Source organism: Cebus imitator, unplaced genomic scaffold (genome assembly GCF_001604975.1).
Source record: "Cebus imitator isolate Cc_AM_T3 unplaced genomic scaffold, Cebus_imitator-1.0 Scaffold160, whole genome shotgun sequence".
Classification (NCBI taxonomy): Eukaryota; Metazoa; Chordata; class Mammalia; order Primates; family Cebidae; genus Cebus; species Cebus imitator.
The window spans coordinates 553,894-577,106 of record NW_016107475.1 but is presented as its reverse complement, the minus strand read 5'-3'; the positions used below and the strand labels follow the sequence as shown (position 1 = coordinate 577,106).

At 49.2% G+C, this 23,213-nt stretch overlaps 1 protein-coding gene across 1 annotated transcript in view; it reads left to right on the top strand.

The window, feature by feature from the left end:
• The first annotated feature begins 4,108 nt into the window (after positions 1-4,108).
• The window catches only part of NR2E1 (nuclear receptor subfamily 2 group E member 1), a 22,892-nt gene continuing 3,787 nt past the window's right edge, over positions 4,109-23,213 (top strand). The window contains exons 1-8 of the mRNA XM_017543732.2: positions 4,109-4,891; positions 9,568-9,713; positions 13,004-13,091; positions 14,666-14,901; positions 16,254-16,400; positions 18,500-18,596; positions 18,984-19,133; positions 19,722-19,827. Coding sequence (XP_017399221.1) covers positions 4,867-4,891; positions 9,568-9,713; positions 13,004-13,091; positions 14,666-14,901; positions 16,254-16,400; positions 18,500-18,596; positions 18,984-19,133; positions 19,722-19,827 — 995 coding nt within the window. The 5' untranslated portion in view covers positions 4,109-4,866. The remainder of the gene's footprint in view (positions 4,892-9,567; positions 9,714-13,003; positions 13,092-14,665; positions 14,902-16,253; positions 16,401-18,499; positions 18,597-18,983; positions 19,134-19,721; positions 19,828-23,213) is intronic.

Here is a 23,213-nt window from a genome sequence, read left to right as displayed (position 1 = left end):
GGGAACACAATACTCAAAAGAAAAGCCCTGCAACTCCAGACCCATTGGATTCTGGAGAACAGGAGTCTCTTTTCTGGATTGTTCTTGTTTATTTGGGGGGTAAATTTGGATAGGAATCAAACAACTTGTAGAGAGAGCCACAGCAGAATCAAGAACAAGCCTGCAAACACTGTTTCTTTCATTCTGGCACTTAGCAAGCACCTACTATGTGCCAGACACTGCTCCATGACCCAGCTTCTCTCTCACCATCCATTGGGCAAACAACAGCCATAAGTTGAATTATGATTTGGAAGCAAATGCAAACAACTTCCTCCTTCATATAAACAAACAAACAATAACTTGTGCCAGGGTGTCTTTTGGAACTGAACCTCAAAACTCAGCCAAGCTCAGCTGGTAGGTTTTCCCAGTCATTTCCTGGGTCTGAGTATTTTTTAACTCTGCATGTCAGTAAGGCAAAGACTATTTTAAAGGAATTACTCTCTAGAGGTTGAACAGCCTCTGTGGGAGAGTTGATCCCTGGTTGGGGAAGGGGTCTCTTTAACACCAACTCTATCAGCTCTGCTTGCGGATGGGAAAGCTTGTCCTTTCACCTTTGGTATTTTAATTTAGAAGAATGTGTGTGTGTGTGGAGGGGGCGTTAATGGAGAAGATGTCACTGTTTTTAAAGAAGCTAGTGAATGGCAGAGCTAGCAGTCAACCTCAGTCTGAAACTTAGAAGAGTGCTCTGTACCCCTGTCTCTCATACAACCTAGTTAACAGGATTCTCTTTCACAAGGCGTTAGCAGAGGAATGAGCTATAATACAATACAGTCCTCAGAGGACTGTAGAATCGGTAGCTTCTCCTAACACAAGGCCAGCTTTCCAGGGCAATCCTGGGCAGCCCATCTGACTGCACACTGGTTTAGGGCTGCTTGCATATATTTCCAGTGTCCTGTGTTTCATCCCAATCTAAAATATTAATCACTTTTTATGTGTCTGTTTCCCATTACCTTGAGAAAGGAGTCATGTCATTAATCTCCTCTATCCCTAGGGTCTGGCATGTAGTGGGTGCTCAGTATATGATGAATGGGTAGACGGACCGATGGACAGAAACACCCCTTGATCCATGGTTCTTCTCATAGTCTTATTTCTTATCTCTTGGACCAAAATGTAAATATCCTTCGATAAAAGATATCTTCCCTGCATTTTAGGCTTGATTTTGGTTGAGAGCGCCATACTTGCAAGCACCTATAAGGGAAATTAGGGGCTATGTTTAAACCTGGTTAGAAGAGTTTCAGAAGCTCTGAAGGTGTGGCTGTCCCCATCACCCTCCAAAGCTATCAACTTACCCTTGTAACTTAAGATCTTGTCTCTGAATAATTCCAGGACAGATGGCATTTGCCCTATTATCAGTCATGTTTTAAATGGACTCACAGGAAACATATTTGAAAGTTAAGACTGAACAGGGTGAGAATCCTTTTACCAATAACAATCTGGAGCCCAGAGAGGTCTAGTCACTGCCCCAAGGTCACACAGCTTGTTGGCACAGCCCTAAATCCCTATCTTGTGGTTTCCAGTGGTTAGCCTGGCTGTGCCTCCCGTGGCCCCTCAAGACATCTGCAGGTGACTACCTCTTTTCATTTGCCCTACATTTATGCAGCACCTGCTATGAATCAGGCAGCATTCTGGGGCCCTTGGATAGAAAGATGAAGAGCCACAGTCTTTGTCCTGCAGAGGCTTTCTTCTCTGAGCTGTACCCATGGCAGCTCCAAGTTTCTATGCCTTAAATCCGAGGTCCCCTGTGGCCTGCAGCAGCTTTGCCTGCTTCTTTGGGCACTGGGGCCTCAGCCCCTCCCGCCTCCCCTGGAGCTTGTTGCCGCCGTTTCCACTGAACCAATCATGCCAGAAAGTCATCACGATGATTTCAGAACTGTATTGTGATTTATGCAAAGCGCGCCGATAATTACAGCCGGGCGCGTAGAACACAGGATGCATATGCTGCGGGTGTGCGCGCGCAGTGTTGTGCCTTTTGCCAGGGCTGAATGGGGTGTGTGTGTATTCCGTAGGCTTCTTCTTGATACCCTGCTTGATTAGGGACTGGTGGCAGGAAAAAGAGGGAAGATACCCATTTTGATTTTGAGACAATTTGATTAGCCTTGGGAGTATTTTCCAGAAGTTTTGGTGCTTACAAACGAGCCAGCCTGGCCGGAGTGTTTGAGAGTAGGGGAAGAGGTGGTTTGGAGCCCAGGAGAGACACCGTCCTTTTACCTTCAGCCCTCGCACAGGCAAAGCAACTCATAGTTCTCCTCCTCGACATGGACTCCTAAATGCTTCCCCTGGAGACAGGCCCGGGTCTAGTCGCCAACCCCCACATTGCCCTCAGTTTCGCCCTAGATAAATTAGTTTCACCCTTGAAGTTCTTTGTCCTTAACGAAGCACCCTGTTTCGCGTCCGCGTTATGGGGCGGGGGGTGGTGGTGGCTGAAGCAAACGGATTTCTGGCGTGAACCAGAACCTGAGGATCCCAAACGGAGCCTGGCATCTTATTGTTTTTCAAATCCTGCCCGAAATTCCTCTCCTCTCTGGGCGCCGAGTTCGAGAAAGTGCTACGCCGCAGGTCGGGCTAGCTGCACAAGCTGGCTGTCAAAAAACGCTTATTTCTCATCCTGCCACCTAAAAAAACCTACGCCCTTATGGCCTTGTCCCACAATTCCCCAATCTCGTCCCAACTCGAAAAATCGAGGAGGAGGGAATAACCTGAGAGATAGTGGTGCCCCATCTAGCTCTTTCCCGGGGTCCCCAGCCTTGGTCGCAGAGCTCCGCTAGGGAGGACACAGGCTCTGGTGTGTGTGGTGTGCGCGACCCCGAGCCGGAGGCCGAGCCGAGGCTGGGAAGAAAGTTGCAATCACGTGCTGTCGCAGCCCACGGGAGCGCACAGCCCGCTCCCCCTGGGATGCCCGGGCAGAGGACCTGCTGCTCTCTCCCAGGGCTCGGGGTACACCAGCATTCACTTGCACGCACACGCAAACTCTGATCGAAAGCCCGGAATGACACCGAGTCTGGAGAAAGAGGGGCCAGGAGTGGGCTGGCAGAATTGCCGAGCGCGGGCCAGGGCTCCCCTACCCGCGAACCTGGAGCGGGGGACGGGAGGTGTGACCCCTGACCTCTGGCCGTGCCCACGCCCTGAGAAGGGACTGGCAAGCCCTTGTTCGACAAGTTCAAGCTGCCGAGAGAGCTTAAATAGAATTAATCTCTTAGAGATCGAGGATCATCGCTCCCTCGGCATGCGCCCTCCCAGCGCCGTGCACAGAGCAAGGCGCGAGAGAGCTCAGGAATCGCGGGAAGGCCAGCAGAATGGGGCGGGGGTAGGGGGTGAGGGCGGCTCTTCAAGATCCCTCCGCCCGGAGAGCGGGAGCCTGAGGTGGTGCCCGCGGAGGACTAGCGGTGGGAGGGAACGCTCTGCCCTCCAGCCGCCCAAGTACAGATAATGGAGGCGACAGGAGATTTGCTCAGCGTCGGATGGTCCAGCTCTGCTTGAGGAAGCTAGCGGCACCCTCCCCTCGACTGCTGCCCAAACCCACCGCGCAAAGGCCTCAGGAACACGGAACCTTCAGAAGACCCCATCCTCAGCCCTGACTTTCCGTAGATATGTGCAAAATGAGTAAATTACTCACCTCGGGCCAGATCCAAGTTTTACCCAACAGAAGGGGCACGGGACCAAGAATGAACCAACTCATATGGCCATGTCCGGCGCGCACAATCACACACTAGCACACAGCCACCCAATTTCTTCCGCGAATCTATCTGGCACTCTGGCGAGAGGGGGAAAAGCGTTTTGAGAAAGCCCCGTCACCCCTCCCCTTCCCTCTTGCCGTGAAATATACGAATTCATTTTTATTACGAGCCGCACCGTCCTCACCATCACGCACGCACAGAGCCCACACTCCCATATTCACACTTTCTAACTCGTAAGCTCCGAGAGCGCCTGCATTTTCTTTGGAAGCCGCTTGGAGGTTCATTAATATCATTAGCATTTAACCCCCTCCCTCTTCCCATCTCCTCCCCGCACATGGCTGACGTCAGACCCCGCCAGGAGTTGGGGGAAAAGCTAAGTGGGCCAGGGACGCCCTATTCCCCTCCCCGCGGCTGCCTGTCAGAGCGCTTCTGGAGATATTACAAGGGGACCCAGCCCGCAGCGACAAGCACAAAGTCACGGGGTAATGAACTTCGGGGACCCTTTGCCGCTGCGTGCGCGGCTTTCCCCGGAAACCGGGACCTGGCCGCCTCTTCCATCGGAAGATTTCCCAGCAATCTAGTTTTCCCACTCTGCGCTCGGGTTCCGGCAGCGCAGAGCCGGTCTGCCTCTGAGACTGCGGTTGTGTTTTCCTTCTTTCCTTGGGAGACCAGCGGTCGGCAGAGATCTGCCCACACTCTGCATGCCTATGTAGAGGGAGAAAATGAAGACTGAGTGACAGGAATGGGGAAAGAAAGGGATTTTGCCCTTTTTGCTCCGTAGGAAGGCCATTTTCGTGTCTCCATCTCTGTCCTTCAACATCCCTCTCTTGCTGTCCTCCCTTCTTCCTCAGTCTTCCCGTCCATCTCTCCATCTGTCTGTCCATGCATGTGTCCGTATCAAGCAAGCAGCATTCCTAGCAGCTGCGGTTTTGCAAGAGCCGGGAAGAAACTTAAGGATGCTTAAATTTCCACTGTGGAACGAATTCTGAGCCCCCAGGGAGCAGCGCAGCGCGCGACTGACACCACCTGTCCCTCCCAGGAGCCTTGCAGGCTGGAGGGCGGCTGGAGAGCGGCGGCGCCCGGCGGCGAGGCGGGCGCTGCGGGCAGGGACTCGGGCAGCGCCCACCAACCGCTCCGCCCCGGGACAGCCAGCATGAGCAAGCCGGCCGGATCAACAAGTGGGTACCTCTCGGGCCGCCGTGGGGCCTAGGCGTGCAGCCTGGGGCGGGCGAGCGGGGAGGCTGGGGAGGTCCTTCCTGGAGCGCTGCGACTCCGAGCCCAGGAGAGGAACTCCAGCGGGCGTGTGCGTTCGGCCCAGCTCCTGTAGACTGTGAGTTGGAGCATTTCGTGGTGAGGGGAGAGCTGTTTCGTTGCCTATGGATTGCTTGATCTCTACCCACCCCCCACCCCGTCTGGTGCGGTGAGAAGGTTGTGACCCGTGCAGCCCACCAGTCGGAGGAGTTGCCTCCCTAGTCACCAGGTGCTGGGTGGGGGAGCCACGGGGGCGGGAACTGGGCCTCAGCTCCAGGCGGTAGCACAATAACACACACGCTCAAAACTCCGAGCTCCAGCGCGCAAAAGCAACTCTGTGCAAAGCGGATTTTGAATGGAATGCTTTGCACCCCGTTTCTAGCTATTTCAAATAATCCTGCAAACTGGGAAGCAGAAACAATTTAAAAGTCACATTTTCCTTAATCCTAAATCCGCGTAGGTCATAACTGGGGAATTTAAAGTATGGCGAACCACTCTAGCAAAGAGAGGACCAAATCCCTAATCCCAAGGACTTTTCGAGCCGGAGCACAGCAGAGGCAGGAGTGCGCGGCCTGCTTCCTCCGTGCGCTTCGCTCCTTCCTCGAACTTCCTTCGCTGCTGGCTCTCCCACCCAACGCCAGGCCACAGCTGACCTCTCACCACCCGAGACTCGGGAGCGCAGGGCTAAGCGTGTGTGCCAGGGCATTTGCTTGCACCAGGCCTGCGGAACCCAAGACTGTGCAGGCCCCAGCCGGCGTTGAGCAGGCGCGACAACGGTGCTTAGATCTCCTGAGGGCATTTCAATTCCCGCCATCCCTTGGCCCAGGGCTGCAAGCTCCAGTGTCTGAGGCTGGGGAGGACCGCTGCTGCAGCAGTCCCCACATCCCGAAGTTCTCCGGCCGCCCGTGTTGTTTTCGCAGATAGCCTTTTTGGCGCTCTAAGCGTTCCTTCCCGCCCCCTCCCCCTTTCACTAGCCCTCATTGTCCTGAGTCTTTGAAAGTTGGGAGAATCAGAGATACTTCTGAGGACTGGTAATGAAGTCTCACTTAAGTGGGATACAATTCCCGCCCTCCTACCCCCCTCCAAGAAGGAGGTTGTGTTTTCACTTTGTCCGTTTTGTTTTGCTTTGGGTGCTGACCTTTTAAAAATTAGAGCAAAATGAACGTGAACAAAAAGAAAAGGAGAAATGCTTCGAGCTGGGGCAGAGGGAGTAGAGAAGGAGCCCTAACTGCGGCTGGAATGCAGAGCCGACCTTGGCGCAGGACTGGGTTTCCCGTTAGGCTCGGGCCTACCCTGGCTCTGGCTGTTGGAACCCCTGGAAGGCAAAGCGAGCTCGCTTTTTGTTGCCTGCATTCGGGGGAGTTGAGTGTTCTTCCCAGGAGGGGCAGGAGGCCTTTTCTGTTGCATTCTGAGCCTCCATTGCAAAAACTGAAGCCCGCGGGTCTCCGCAGGCCTCCTGGCTCGCTCGCCCCGGGACAGGCCCTCGCCTCCAACCCTGGAAGTAAGGAGCCCCGGGCTCTTTCGTCCATTTCGGGGTGCAGAACCGCCGGGGCCCTGGAAAGGTGAGGCCGCAGAGGCGAGGGAGGGATAGGCGGGAAGCTCTGCCCGCCTGCGGCTGCGTTCCCGTTGTGGGCCAGGAGGCAGGCCGGCCCTCCAGACTTTGGGGGAAAAGCCACAGCGGGCTCATTGCGGAACTTTGGCGCTTCCAACTTCCCAAGGGCCTGAGTGAGACCTTGAAAGCCTCCAGCCCCGGCTCAAGTCGGGACGAGGCTGCTGAGGTTTCTCAGGCCCGCAGGACAGCGGCCCCCGCCCGTGGCGCCGCTGCTTCTACGCCCTTTCCAGACCCGTGGCGGCAGCCAACCCAAGACCTGCGTCCCTCGGGCCCGGGGCGGCGAGGAGGTCGGCGCGCAGCGGGCCGGGTCAGGACTGGGTCGAGCAACCAGAGCTGCAGCCCCCGCCTTGCCCGGCTTTGCGCGGCTGGAGAGCAGAGAGATGTCACCAGGAGCCCCGCCTGGGTGGTAACGAGACCCTGGCCAGTCACCCCTGCAGCCCAGACTAACTTCTTTCAACAGCCTCTGATGGTAATTACAGTAATCGAAGCTGCCATATATCTTTAGGCAATTATGACACACAAAAAGCCCGGAGGGGACCCCCTGGCGAGGGAAGTTAAGAACGGTTTTCCAGCTTCAGGAAACTCCTGCTCGCCTCACATCGGAGCTCGCTCGGCTTGCTAAATGAGAGGAGCTTTGCAACGGGGTCAACCAGTTTGTCTCGTGACCCCAAGTCACCTTAACGTGGCTGGGTGGCGGAGTCTGAGGCAGACCCGCTATGCCCCGGAATTTTCGCGTCCCTCCCTCCTGGGCCCCGCCCCAGCCGGGTTGTCTATCTCTAATCTGCCCCAGGAGCTGCGACTCGGAGGTCTGCGCAGAGGCAGGACTCGCATTGGCGGTGGCCTAGGGGGCAACAGTCGGGAAGCTCAGGCGGGGGGTCCTAGGAGGGGCCCCCCACACCGCACTGGTCTTCCCTCCACCCTTATTGGGTTCCCAGAGATGCTGTCATGGGCCTCCTGTCTGGATGGGAAGTGGGGAAAAAGAGACCCCACGACTGCTCCTCCCACTCACTCATCTTGGCATCTTCAAAGTGCCACGGGGAAGAGGACAGCTGGGGTGACAGTGCTGCTGGGCCCTAAACATGAACCCTGGCGCGGTCAGAGGGCCGTGTTATGCTGAGGATGCTTGCAAAATATGGAAACCAAGTTTACTGCTTCTAGAGCGAGTGCCGTGCAGCGGAGCTCCAGACCGGGCTCCTGAGCGACCAGGAATTCCCTTGGGCGCAGTGACTGGCCAGAAGGAGTGGAGGACTAGACCCGCTGTGCCCTCGCCTGACTCTCTCCAGCCCCTCCCTCCCGCAGTACAATCTCCCCTCCCGCCGTGTGGGAGAGGGGGCGCCGAGCCGGTGGCCGCCGCGCCGCGCGCCTCCCCTGCCCGCCTTTGTCGCCGTCCGAATTCCCATGCTACTCTTTTTGACGGGTCACTGGTGGCTCTATAGGCAGGTGCTGCCGCAGGGTTGTAATTACCCCGGCCGAGGCTGGTCGTTACCGAACACCCCTCACCCTCAAGCACGGTCCTCCCTGCTCTCCCTCTCCCCAGCCCCTCCACCTGAGATGGGGCTGAGACCCAGGGTGCAAGACCTCCCGGACGCCTCGGGTTCCAGGAGCAAATTTACACCTCCGGTGCCTCAGGGCCCGCCCCTTGCCACGCCCTCACCTCCCCTGCTCCCCTCCCAGGCGTTTCACTGCCGCCCCTCCCCACCCCAACCTCCTGGTAGTCCCCAACCCAGGCTCCTTCGACCACAGCTTTCAAATTCTGGGGAGGCCAGAGGCCGTCGGGACCCAGACTGGAGGCCTTCGGATGGGTAGAAGAAGAGAAAAGCAAGGGTTAATAAGTAATTGTTATCAACTATTGTGATTTTTTAAATTAAAGTGTTAATTAACAGTTTAATACTACCTTTGTTTTGCGGGAGGAAGCATTTCTAAGTTCCTATAAACCGCTTCAGGCACTTGTTGGACTCTTGAACCTTAGAGGACAAGAATTCCTCCCTTTCTAAACCGCCACACATTACCATCTCCCTAACACTCGTCCAGGGTTGGTGGCCGCCCCAGGCTTGAGGGAGTTCCAGGGAAAGTTCTCTTGAACTGGGGTTCCATGGGGATAGGGGGATGTAGCCTAAAGAAATCAGCCAGATTTTTAAAAAATCAGGCTCGACATTGCTGGAAAAACCGAGACGAAGAGACCCCACATCGGACCAAGTGTGAGGACGCCAGTCTTCTAGAAAGAAAGGGCTTAGGAAATGGAGGGAGAAGGACGACTGTCCCAAGCTAACCCGACAGGGAACTGACAACTTGCGTCTCTCCCCTATCCCTTGCCTAGTCCCGAACCACTTTGCGGAGAAAATAATTTTTTCCTAAAAGAAATAATTTCTCCAAAGCGACTCACTAAGCATTTTTTAAATAGGTAAAGCGAAAGTTGGCCAATTACCACTACCCTTATTATCATTAATAATCCAAGTATTAGCATTACAATAATAATCCTAATAATAACACCGCCCAGCGGAGCTCAGAGAAAACTCGATTGCCTTCCAGCTGCCATCCCTGGTTCCAGCCGTGTTTGTTTTTCTTCTTTTCCCTTTTACATTTCAAGTTTGTCTCCTCGCGCGCTCACTAACAACTTTCTCTGTTAAATGCAAAAGCGAAGGAGGGAGGCGGCCAAACTTTCCGCGGAGCAGAAAGGCAGCGGAGGGCCGCGCTGCCGCCCGGGCCTGCTGTCATCTTTTATTCCAAAATGGGTCTCGGCGATTAGAGGAGACCCAAATACATGTAGCGGTGCATGAATAATGCTCATTGTAGGAAACTGACACTTGCTCAAGGAAAAAAAGTTTGGCTATAAAATCACTTCATTATTTGCTTTTACCGCAGCTTCGGTGCTAATCCCTTCAGAGGTCAGATTGCTTAGCATCTCTCTCTCCCTCTCCCCTTTCCTCCCTCTTCTCCGCCCTCCTTTCCCTCTCGCCCCTTCCCCCTTCCCCGTCTTTCCTGCGATTTCAGGCCGAATTTTAGATATCCCCTGCAAAGTGTGTGGCGACCGCAGCTCGGGGAAACACTACGGGGTCTACGCCTGCGACGGCTGCTCGGGTTTTTTCAAACGGAGCATCCGAAGGAATAGGACGTATGTCTGCAAATCTGGAAACCAGGTACCTTAGCCAGGGCTGCACTGCTCGGCTCCCCTCTGCTGCCTCTTCACTCTTTTGTTTGTGCCAAGGCCTCCTCTGAGTTTCCACGCTGTTGAGGAGAGACCCGGCCCTGACCTCTCCCTTCCTCTCCCCTCCTTCCTGCCTCAACTCTTGGAGGCCCTTTGGCTGGGGAAAGGCAGGAGGAGGTAAGGGAAGACATGAGTTTGCAGGAGGAAGTCTGAAGTCATAAAGCCTCCCTACACCTTTTTTTTTTTTTTTTAGTAGGCAAATCACTTTTTTTTTTTTTTTTTTTTTTTTTTTTTTTTTTTTTTTTTAATAATCCTGACAGATTTTGACACTGGGTAAGGCCCACACCCAGTGGCTCTAAAGCCAGCACCAGGGACCTAAAGAATTTAGCATCTAAACCACAAGTAGCAAGCAGGAGAAAGAGCTTTGTTATTGTGCCTGCCCACCCCATACTCACTCCTAGCAGCATCAAGCTCAGTCCCCCGTCACTTGCCTGGGATGCAGAAGTAAGGGACACACAGACATCTGAGTCAAGGTCACCATCACCTTTAGCTGAGACCCCCCCCCCCCCAAGTGATCGCTGGCCACTTGGAAGAGAGGCAGTGCGTTCTGAAGGGTTGTGCCTTTTCAACTCGGGAGAAACAGGGCTGCTCTGGAAGTGGACAGTGGGAATTCAGCACCCATGTTACCTTAACTGCGCCTTGTCAGAAATGGGCAGGATGAGGAAGAAGAGAAGTTAAAAGGAAGGTGCAGCTGGGACCCTCCTGAAGCTTCTACATCCCCATCTTCCTTCTCTGCTTAGAAGATGGGCCCAGTTGTTTGTTTTGGACTTGAGTAGGAGGAACTGTCTCAAGGAGACAGAGGAATCTGGGCATGGGCTGAGTATGAGCCAAAGCTTCTAGAAAGAGTGAACAGAACCCCTTGACTCAGTTTCCAGTGCAGCAATAGGCAGTTTTTAACTAAGGAGGTCAACTTTTTGGTCCCACACTTTCCTCTCTCCTTAGCCAGCCACTCAGACGCGTAGCACAGAGGCCTCCTCCTTCGCTGCTGGAAAGATCCCTGAGGGTGCATTAGTCAGGAGTCATCCTTTGGTAACAAAATAGCAAAACACTTTTCCCTAATTAACATATAGGCTACATGTATACACACACATACATTGTCTGGTGCTAGTGAGTTATTCTGACATCTTTTTCTGAAGTCATGTCTGTTCATATCATTTTCTCATAGATTTGGATTAATGGTGAAAACATAAGATATTTGTGTTGGGATAAATTTTGAGCTCCCTAGCCCTGTTACCTGTTTAATTGGATTCTGTATCAGTTTCTAGCTTCACCATATGGACACATCACATTTTACAAGGGACTGTATCCCAATAGCTTCACAGGATTGTGCGATTACTGGGGATTGTCAGATTTGAACCAACTTCTACTTAGGTTGTGTTTTGCTTTTATGCAGTGAACAGAATTGGAAAATCAAGATCTCTGATGTTGTGCTTGATCTTTTAAAAGGAGATGGCTATCAATTCAAACATATTGATATCAGTCCAAGTGCTTGTAAAGGACTGATAACAGACTCATCAGGCCTGGTGTTCTTCTTGCAAGGAGAGTAAATGATCAGAGCTGAGGCGTTCATCCTTTTCTCCGGCACTAGATATTTATATACATTTGATCTGATTTGAAGACACACTTAAGAACTAATGAAGGTTTCCATTTTGCATTTGCATGTTTATAAGAATACTGGAAAGATACCATCTGAGGATAGATATATGATTACATTTAATATTAAGTTTTTAAAAACCTATTTACAATGAACTATTACATTGGCCAGCAAAGATGCCCTATGTACTTCACTTAGGAACCAAAAATCATTTCCTCTTTCTCTTACTATAAGATTAATTAAATTATATTCCAACTTACTATTAACAGTAATGAGGACATTTAGAAATGGTTATGAACATCTGTCCCACCTTTATTTTAAATAAATCAACATATTTTAAATTGGAGAAGTGTGAACTCATAAAAATGATTTCTAATGTGTAATTTCCCCCTAAAGGGTTTCAGGGGATAAAAACATACTTCAACTCCAGAGTATGTGAAGTTTTGAGATTACGAAGCAAAATAAAAATATATTTATTATCTTTCTTCTCACTACAAATGTAACAGTAACAACTTCTACAAAATATAGGAGAACACCTAATGTCTTAAATATTTTCTGTGTATAAAACTCATGCACGTGACTCTTTTTGTATCCATGTATATGTTCCCTAGGTAATGATGCCCAACACTGAATAAATTTCAAAGGAAATTTTATCTGTAGATTTCCTCTTTCAATGGTTAATATTTTCCCAAAAAATTGCATTAGGCAAAACATCTATTTTTTCATGTATTTCATATAAATAGTTCTAAAGAAGTGACTACTTTTTTTTCAGTTATCATACTACGTAACGTTCTCAGTCCATACTATCCTTTGGTCTGACAGTCCGTCACATTGCCTTCCTGGTCCTATTAACAGGGTGGGCATTTCTATATTTTTCTCAGGGCTTGAGCTCTTCCGTTTTCACCCTCACCTTCTCTAGACCTTGCCCTCCTAACCCCTCACCTTCCAGGAAGGGCTGTTTCTATCCACCTGGGCTGAGGCTAGTCTCTAAGAAAACTCTCAACTTGCTGTTAATAAGGTTGACTTCATACAAAAGCAAAAGTGAGGTAACAGGAGAGTGAAGAATAAATGGAAGAGATTTATCTGATAGATGAACGGGCTCACCCAGAAAGTGACAGAAAGAAGTGGATTCAAGTACTGAAAGCAAAAAGAATCGTTGGAGGGAGGGCGGAATGGCGTGAATTCCGACCCAAAGCCAGCTCCTAACGGAACTCAGAGGCCTCCTTCTCTGAGGCCAAGTCGCTGTCTTCGGTCCTGAAGTCTCGTCCCTGTTCCACCACTCCGCAACTGGCGGAAGTTTCCCTAGCGAGCTTCTCCTCTCAGGCTTGCAGGGTCTGCCAAACTCGGCTCTCTGACCTTCACCTGCTTGGAGAAGGACATTTTCCCCTAGTCCGCTTGCTTGGGGTCCAGGACTGGCCCTCTTGAAGTAGCCTGGGGCGTCCCAGCCCCTTTTCCATCTGGCCCTGCTCGCGCCCAAGGCCCTAGTGTTTCGCAGGCCCAGGCTCGGGGCTCCAGGGTCTGCGGCCAGGCAAGGTCGCGCCTCCACGCCGTTTCCCTGCCCGGGTGCCGGCTCCGGGTCTCCAGCCTAAAGGCCCGGGGGACCGCTGACCCCCTGCGCTCTGTTCCAGGGAGGCTGCCCGGTGGACAAGACTCACAGAAACCAGTGCAGGGCGTGTCGGCTGAAGAAGTGTTTGGAAGTCAACATGAACAAAGACGGTAATCAGTGCATCCCTTTATTCTAATGTTGATTGAGTAGTAAGGAAATTATATGTACAGAAAATACTTGGCACTCCTATGCATGTAAATCAACTCCGGAGCGCTTCTTTCCAGATGCTGGGAATTGGCCTCGGGCTTTCAGTCGTATCCTTCCCGTCTCTCAGCAGGAGCCGCTGGCGACCCCTAGAACTCCCCAGGGCCAGACCCATGCCCACATCAGAAAGTTGCGTCCCACAATCATCTCCACAAAGGCAGCGCTTGGGGGGACCCCACTCTCCAGGGAAGGGGTGCTCATTTTCTGCCTCCGGTCCTAATCCCTCCTCTCTCTGCTCTTTGGAGCGCTTCGTGACCACCCCTAAGCCTGCTAGCCTCCCCTAGATCTTGCAGTCCGGATAATCTCCCAGGGAGGAGATCCTACGGTGTTGGAGAAGGGAGGGCAGAGACATGAAAACGCGAAATTTCCAGCTCCTATTTGCAAATTCACCAAGATGCCAAAATCAGTACGACCAGTGGGCCGAAGTGAGCTTTTCCAGAACCTTCTCTCGGTTCTACAGAAAAGAGGGAAAGGGGGCTGGAGACGCAGGGTGACGCCTGTGGGTATCTCGGACACCCAGCTCTCCAGAGGCTCTTAAACACGCAGCAGAAAGAACCAGGACGTGAGCGCTTCCGAGGCCTGGAGCACTGTCCGAGCTGCGTCCCCTGCTGCAGCCTTTCGAGGGCGCCCCAGGCCCAGGCAGGGGGCGAGGGGAATGGGCTGGAGGACACCGTGGGCCCTGGGAACAGGGCTGCGGGTGGGCTTTTTGATGAGGCGGCCGGGGCCGGGTGGCAGCTCCAGAGGAGAGAGCCCCTTCTTCCGCGGCGCAGGAAGCCGGAGGGAGCGTCCAACCTGTTGAACTTGTGTATTGACAAGTTGTCAAGCTCGGCGGGCAGAAGATTGCCCTGAATTAATTTGTTTGTTTAAACTGTTGGTGGTAATTGTCACATCTCCCCTGCCTTTCTCCAGCATACTCCGAGACGGGTTCTCCCTCCTTCCATCCCCTAGTGATCCCGGGGCTCGGGTCCTTTTCTCCTGGAGCCCTCAGAGGCCAAAAGCCATTTATGTGGGGGCGGGGCTGAGGATAGGGAGGGTCGTTCTTGGGCGGAGCTGGAAAAGTCTGTGCAGAGACAAGGTGCCCCGCGTGCGCGACGTTCCCTCTCTTTGGTATGGGGACGAAGATACCTGGCTACTCCCTCCCAGAAGGTCTCTGATTTCCCTGCGAACCCCCTTCCCTGGTGGGGAGGAGCCCTGGACCGACGGAGAACACACCTAGTCTCGCCTGAGACTCTGCCATTATCGTGGCACTTTGGGCACGGGCCCCTCTTCTAATCCTCAGCTTCCGAATCTCTTCAGGGTAGTGGTGAGACAATCTCAGAGTCCCTTCCGCCCTCACATTCCCTCTCCTTCCTTCTTTTCACCTTTTGGGCGACTTTGCCTGCCCAGACTTGACACTGGGGCGGGGCTCGGGGGAGCGCTGCAGCGGCTGTGTCGCGACGTCTCTGATGGCCGGCATGCGTCTCTCTGTTTGCCTCTGCAGCCGTGCAGCACGAGCGGGGGCCTCGGACGTCCACCATTCGCAAGCAAGTGGCCCTCTACTTCCGTGGACACAAGGAGGAGAACGGGGCGGCCGCGCACTTCCCCTCGGCGGCGCTCCCTGCGCCGGCCTTCTTCACCGCGGTCACGCAGCTGGAACCGCACGGCCTGGAGCTGGCTGCGGTGTCCACCACCCCTGAGCGGCAGACCCTCGTGAGCCTGGCTCAGCCCACGCCCAAGGTCAGTGGCCTTGCTGGGCCCAAAGAGACTTCTGCCAGCAAATGGAGGAGAGGGAGCACCCAGTTCTTCTGAGCAGTGATTGGGGTCAAGCAAAGTGGGGAGAAAACTCCAGGGTGCTTGGCTGGTCTCTGCATGGAGCTCCAGCCCTCCTGCTCTCCCTCGTTCAGCCAGGGGTGCTCAAACTTGAGTGTACAGTAGAGTCAACCTCCGAGTGGCTACAAGTGTGCACTCCCGATCTTATCCCAACCCCCCCACCCCAGAAATTCCCTTTCAGCATGTTTGGGGTGGAGTCCAGGAGCCTGCACCTTTAGGAAACACCCACTGGTGACTGGTGGTAGGTGGAGCCCTCGTCTAAACCCAGAGGGCAGCCTCAGGTGTTCCTAAAGGCAGAAGAACCAAAGTTCATTTTTAGAGAAGAGGAGTTGGCTGCAGTTGGAGGAAGGGCCCCAGAATTGCAAATCTTGGCTTGTATTATCTTGGGTAAAGCCATGAGTTTCTAACGCAAGAGAGAAATGTGGTGATCACACTGTTAGAACACTTTGAGGAATCTGAGTTCATTTCCCATGCTCCCCTCACCTACTTCTGAGGCAGGTGGATTTACAGCAGGGTTGATCCTGTAGGAGCAGGGCCACAGCCTGAACCACCTGGAAAGGCTGCCACCTAGGGCCTACTCCCCAGGACGAAGTCCCCAACTCCAGGCCAAAGAGGGCCTAGAATCTCCCCCACAGGAGGGCCAGCTGCAGCCCCACACTGCAGGGAAGCCAGACACCTGGGCACATGCACACGCACAATATTTAATATTGCTTTCTTACCCTTGATGTGTATAATAAGCTCAGGAAAGTAGCATTATGAATATGTTGTCAGTTATGAATGGGAATGCTCTGTGAATGATTAAGATGTCTAATTGAAATATTTCCATAATATACTAATCCTTTCTAAAAATACCCATATGCATATTTGTGTTTGGGATGCCTATTAATTTATACTTTTTTTCACATCTATTTTTATTTACACAAATGCAAGCAGCTCTTGTCTAAATTGGGACCCAGGCTTGGCACTTGACTCAGCCCAAGGAAAATTTGCTGCAGGGGATAGAAAAGCCAGAGGACCCCCTGGAAGGGAGAGGCGCCCAAAGAGTGGAAATGGACCTCCCCAAACCAGTATTACTTTTCAGACTCTATCAATATAGGTGTTTGGTTTTTTTACCCACCTATGGCAACTGCATGTTTAAGCAAAACATCCAAATTCCTTTTTATCCCCTTCCCTGCTTTAATTAGAAACTAAACATTTGCCTTTTCCTGCAAAGCTGTGGTTTCCTCACTTCCAGGTGTCTTTCTTTCTTCCCCACCCAGTACCCCCATGAAGTAAATGGGACCCCAATGTACCTCTATGAAGTAGCCACGGAGTCGGTGTGCGAGTCAGCTGCCAGACTTCTCTTCATGAGCATCAAGTGGGCTAAGAGTGTGCCAGCCTTCTCCACGCTGTCTTTGCAGGACCAGGTATGACCACCAGGGCACCGATGTCTTGGGATAAAGAGAGCTGGGAAAGCAGCAGTAGCACTCAGCCTTATAAAACTCCCACCATCCCTGGATAAACCACCAAGGCAGGCGTCCATTCTTAACAGTAATGCGGAAAAACTTGTTTTTACTTTCTTCTTCCCATGGGTTCAAAATATCTTCCTATGTGATCCTTAGTAAGAAATGTAATTACATTATTTCAGAAAAGCTGGGTCCAGTCCACACACATAAAAGAACATAACCTCTTTTTGTTTGATTGAAACAGCAAATATAATCTCACATTTTAAAATTGTAATGATTTTTTAAAACTGTCAATAAAACAGTGTTTTACTAAGAACATTGGAACTGAGAGAGAAGTCGTAGGTGGTAAGAGTGTTCCCTCATGAGATTTTTGGAACTAATGTTATTATTTTATATTCTCAGCTTTATGTTCTCCATTGTGATGCTTCCAGTTTGGGTCATTAATTGATCAGCATATAGGATCAAAGAGCACATGGCACACTTCCTGCAGGCTAGGATCGTCCTGATTCTTCACATGCTTTTAGACATTTTGTAAACAAATAGGCACTTTGCATAATTCTGTGGTTGTAAATGACATTCAGAGGAAGAAAAAGTGTATGCATCAAAACATTGCATTCCACCAAGACCCAGAAATTTTGTTGTTGGAAATATCAGAAATGGCTCCTGCTAACATTTTCTAACCTTAAAGGAAAGGAAGAAAATGAAGTGTTCACAGCCATTGGCTATTACCAGCGCATTCACAGAAATGAATGACACATTTCCCAAAAGGCTAGTAAGTAGTTCTAAAAACAAAGGATTTATTTATTCAATTCATTTCATACCTAATTAAGGCATAATACTGCCCCTTTCTATGAAGTATGTTTCCTACCGAAAGATCGGGCAATGTGCTAAAAACATTTCATCTTCTAGAATGAGATGTTCTTTTTTTCATGGACTGCCCTTTCAAACATGGCCACAATTAGATATTATTTACCTTGCATTTTAAATTTATTTCCTGTACTTAATGCAATGAAACTAAAAATAAAACATTTAAAAAATTAAATCCTTTGGTCTAATTGTGATTTTGGTTACAAGCCTTCATAATTCAGCTCTTAGCTCCCAAAAGAAATTCTTTTACATAAATTATTTAGAATTGGCTGGTTTTTGAGTTTTGAGATTTTTTAAGGTAGTTAGGTCCTATTGTTGACCAGGTTTACTGGTTAGCTTTAACCATGTGCTGTGTGTGTGTGTGTGTGTGTGTGTGTGTGTGTGTGTGTGTTTGTAGACTGGCTTTAAAATTTTTTTTTTTTCTCAAAACAAGATTTGTATACTCTAACCCAAACAAAATTTACTTACTGTCTGCCACTTAGTCCTTTGGTAGACATCCTTCAACAACAAGCAAAGTGCAGTGAAGTAGAATCCGGTATAATAATTTGGAAAAAGAAACAGATTTTCATTTTAAATATTCAGTAGCACATTTTATTAGAATAAAAATGACAAGCACCTTGATGCTGTCCATTTATGGGTCTCAGAAAAATCAGGCAGTGAGATGAGGAAAACTGAGCAAAACCCGATTAACATAATTACACCCTGATTTCCCCGAATGCCTCTTGGGAATTAGTGATCTCTCACTCTCCCAGCCCAGCCCCTCAACCCTCCAGGAAGATGGGGACCCAGCTCTCCAAGCATCTGAGGAATCCTCCATCCTGCTAATAGCAGCATACTCTGTGAGGGGAATCTACCTGCTGAGCTGCTGGCATTTCAGAAACCCTCAGTCTCCAGAGGAGCTTCTAGGTGGTCAGGAATGGGTGGATACAAGGACAAGAGGGGCAAATCCTTTTCTGAGAGAAGCAAACTTTGGAGAATTGGAATGGCTGACTCTCAAAATGCATGTGCAGATCTATAGGCACCTTTTCAAAAAGGAAAATATGGGAAAATAGGGGAAAGCTAGAATATTCAGAAAAAATTACCAAGACAGGCATTTAAAATACTTTTTAAAATAATGGAAATTTACATAGTGAAATTGTTTATAAATTTATAAATTACACACTATATTATATTATACATCTATTGTATGACAGCTGATGCTTTTGGAAGATGCTTGGAGAGAACTGTTTGTTCTAGGAATAGCACAATGGGCCATTCCGGTTGATGCTAACACTCTACTGGCTGTATCTGGTAAGAATTGCACAATTTAATGACTTTGTTGTAGAAATTACCATAAAAATACATTACTGAAAAAAGAACAACATGTAAAGAATAACAAATTCCTGCTGAACAATAGAGTATACCTGTCATTTATAAATCTATATTTAAATGCAAATAATGTTGTTTTGTTGTATTCATGACTGCTTGCATTGTTATTTAAATGCAAATTACTGTGTTTGTTATCATCCAAGAGAAGATTTTATATTAACTTTCATACAATATAGCCAGTTTACATGGAATCAGATATCTTAGAGTGACAATTGAATAGATATTGATATGCAGGATTTTGTCAAAAATCAATATTAAATCATGAAAATGCCTTCATATTAGAGTATTTATCCCATATTTTTATTCCAGGCATGAATGGTGACAACACAGATTCCCAGAAGCTGAACAAGATCATATCTGAAATACAGGCTTTACAAGAGGTGGTGGCTCGATTTAGACAACTCCGGTTAGATGCTACTGAATTTGCCTGTCTAAAATGCATCGTCACTTTCAAAGCCGGTAAGCAGACACAGACCCCTGTTTCTTCTCCTTCCCCAGTTTTGCCACCTCGCTAATTCAGCCACCTCAAAGTCTGAAATGAGCTTTGCAAAAAGAGGCGATGGTTTTTAAGGGAGCTGATACTCTTAATCTGGCCCCATTTTTTATTGCTATGGGAACCTGCGTGTTCTGCTGGGCATCCACTTCCAGAGAGGTGTGTTTCCAGACACAATTTCTTTTCTTCTGCTTTTTATTGTTTTGTTTTGTGTTTTTGAGACAGAGTCATGCTCTTGTCAGCAAGGCTGGAGTGCAATGGCGCGATCTCAGCTCACCGCAATCTGTGCCTCCTGGGCTCAAGCAATTCTCCTGCCTCAGCCTCCCAAGTAGCTGGGATTACAGACATGTACCACAGCGCCTGGCTAATTTTTGTATTTTTAGTAGAGACGGGGTTTCGCCATGTTGACCAGGCTGGTTTCAAACTCCTGACCTCAAGTGATCTGCCCGCCTTGGCTTCCCAAAATGTTGAGATTACAGGTGTGAACCACTGTGCCCGGCTCCCAGATGCAATTTCTGTGCTGTCTATCACAGTTTCCTGGTCTTCATTTCTAGTTCCCACACATAGTGGTTCTGAACTGAGAAGTTTCCGGAATGCTGCCGCCATTGCAGCCCTTCAAGATGAGGCTCAGCTAACGCTCAACAGCTACATCCATACCAGGTGACCCTTGTTTGCCTTGAACATGTACTTAAGAAAATTGCCTCCATTGTGAATGTGTGAGCAGGCGGTAATAAGCCAGTTCGAACACTGTGACTAATTATCTTATTGCCAGCCAGCTAATTTAGGGAGAATCCATGTCCTTACCTATTTAGCAGGGTGGGTGAGAGGAGCAAATCTAATTAGGTGATCCAAGTGAAAGCGCTGTCAGACATATTACAGTTGTCCGGGCAGAACAAATTGATCCATCAAAATAATGGAACAACATTTGTGTGAATGGGTATGGAGGGGTCAAAAATGAAGGCCAAAGTGTAATGGTTGGTATATAAGAGAGTGGTCATGTCATCCTTGAGAAAATGCAGGTGCATTTCTTCAGATGCCAATCTCAAATAAAAGGACGAGAGAACTTTCTAGAGAGGCTATCTTTTTTTGAAACAGGGTCTTGCTCTGTTGCCCAGGCTGGAAGGCTGATTACAGTGGCATGTGAGCATGGCTCACTGCAGCCTTGAACTCATGGGCTCGTGCGATCTTCCCTCTCACCTACTGAGTGGCTGAGACTATAGGTGCATGCCACCATAGCCAGCTAATTTTTAAAGTTTTCGGGCTGGGCGCGGTGGCTCAAGACTGTAATCCTAGCACTTTGGGAGGCTGAGGCGGGTGGATCACAAGGTCAAGAGATCGAGACCATCCTGGTCAACACGGTGAAACCCCGTCTCTACTAAAAATACAAAAAATTGGCTGGGCATGGTGGTGCGTGCCTGTAATCCCAGCTACTCAGGAGGCTGAGACAGGAGAATTGCCTGAACCCAGGAGGCGGAGGTTGCGGTGAGCCGAGATCGCGCCATTGCACTCCAGCCTGGGTAACAAGAGCGAAACTCCGTCCCAAAAAAAAAAATAAAGTTTTTGTAGAGATGAGGTCTTGCCATGCTGCCCAGGCTGGCCTCAAACACCTGGCCACAAGTTATCCTCCCACCGCAGTTTCCCAAAGTGCTGGGATTACAGGCCTGGGCCATTATGCCCAGCTGAGAGAAGCCATCTTTTCACCTATCATAACTGTCGCTTGGCTTTGGTGACTGCTATCTGTTATTTTGAGTCATAACATCTACTAGGTTACTTCTGGCCAGGCAGGGCCCACAGGAAGAGGCTGTTCTTGGCTGTTTGTAGGGACTCTCAGACACTGGGGCTCCAACAAAGCCCCTCCTGGCCCAGCACTGGCCAAGCTCATCAAGACGTAGAGGCTGGCATGTGCAGTGACTCACTCCTGTAATTCCAGCACTTTGGGAGGCCAAGGCAGGCAGTTCACTTGAGCTCAGGAGTTCAAGACCAGCCTGGGCAAGACATAGCATGGCCCTGTCTCCACCAAAAATTTTTTAAGAAAGAAAAAGAAGTATAGACTTTATGATGCCATTTTCAAAAAGAAAAAAATAGAAAACGCCAGACACCAGGCTTTTAATGATAAATGGAACCTCTCTAGGTTACTAAGTTAGGACTGTGGTAGATTCGAGGTTAGAATAGAGTTGTTTTTCTCTAGGCTGGTTTGAAAGGAGCCTGTGAAAGCCCATCTTTATAATCTCAACATGAGCTATAGACAGTGTGGTGGGAATAAATATATCAAATGGGTAGAGGCTGTTAATGCTTCCCTCAACAAATGGGTCACAGAAATCCCCAGTCAACTCTGTCCATTCAGGGTGATACCACTTCTGCTAAGGCCTCCTTATTTCTATCATAAACCCTCTTTTGAATACTAAATGAATAAAACTATTCCCTGTCCGTGGAATATCACTGAAGCTATGTTGACAGATAATGAACCTGTATATGTTTTTCCAAATTAAAATGCTATGATTTGAAATTTTTAATCCATATTGAATTATAGAATATGTGTGTATGCATATATATACATATATATCTATATACACACATATATATATATGGTAGGCACTTATTATTTGTTCAAAATTATTAAATGGAGGATTACATAATCTGGGTACTTCTACTAACTTGTAGGCTGGGCACAGTGGCTCATGCCTGTAATCCCAAGCACTTTGAGAGTTCAAGGGGGGTATATCACCTGACGTCAGGTGTTCAAGACCAGCATGGCCAACACAGTGAAACCCCATCTCTACTAAACATACAAAAGTTAGCTGGACATTGTGGCACACACCTGTAGTCCCAGCTACTTGGGAAGCTGAGGCAGGAGAATTGCTTGAACCTGGGAGGTGGAGGTTGCAATGAGCCGAGATTGTGCCACTGTACTCCAGCCCCGGTGACAGAATGAGTGAGACTCCATCTAAAAAACAAACAAACAAAAACAAACTAACTTGTACATTCTAACTGACCCTTGACATTTAGAGCCATTATGGTATTAAGAACTTAAAAACGAGAAGAACTTGATATTCAGTTATTGATCCAGTCAAGCCTTTGCCATTCTGGCCACATGCAGGGCTGCAGGTAGGCATTATGGGATGCCGGAAGGAGCAAGACATTGCCCCTTATCATCGCAAGAAGTGGGCAGCAGTGTCACGTCAGTTCAAACTAGAGAAGAGGGAGAACGCAATATGGGGAGTGGGAGAGATGAATCCTAGTCAGAGGGAGCGAGGGAAAATCGGAAAGGCTGATAGGTAGAGGAAAGAACTTGGGAGCTGGTCCTTCAATGAGAGGAGGATTTCAGCAGGGGGGAAGGGGTGTCATGAGGGTGGTGGAAGAGCTGGTAGGGATCCTGTGGGAATTGCCAGGGAGGTGGGTGAGGAGGGGAGCCTGGTGTGCCAGGGCCTGCTGATAGGGTGGCCTGAGAGAACTCAACCATGGGTTAACAACAGCTTATTTTAGAGAAGTGGCAAGTAAACTACATCTCCCCAACACCCCAAAAGAAGAAAATTATGTGTGGAAAAAGCACATCTGCTTTGACATGGAATTCTTGTTATTTCTATTAAATATTAGAATATTAAATAAATATCTTATTATTAAATAATGGAATTATGGAGTTTCTTATTTCATGGAATTCTTATTTCATTCTGATATCAGCTGTAGCTGTAATTTAATATTTATATCTAGGGTCATACCCGTGACAAAAATGACTATGCCTTATTTCTTAGCTCTTCAAATCAGTGAACACTTTTTCCTCTAGCACTTTCCCGTCTAGAAAAATAAAATCTGAAATTGAAATGAAAAGTTAACATGCAAACTGAAACTGAGCCTAATTGTATATTACAGCTCTCTAAGCTATTTCTCTAATTATCCAGGACATAAGGAGAAGGCTAGGAACTGACATTCCATACAAACTATATGCTATAACTGAAGATCAAATATGCAAATCTGTAATAGACCTAAAACACTTAAACCTGAAAGGAAACCCAATTATTGATGCTAATGGATGAAGAAGGGGGCGTAAA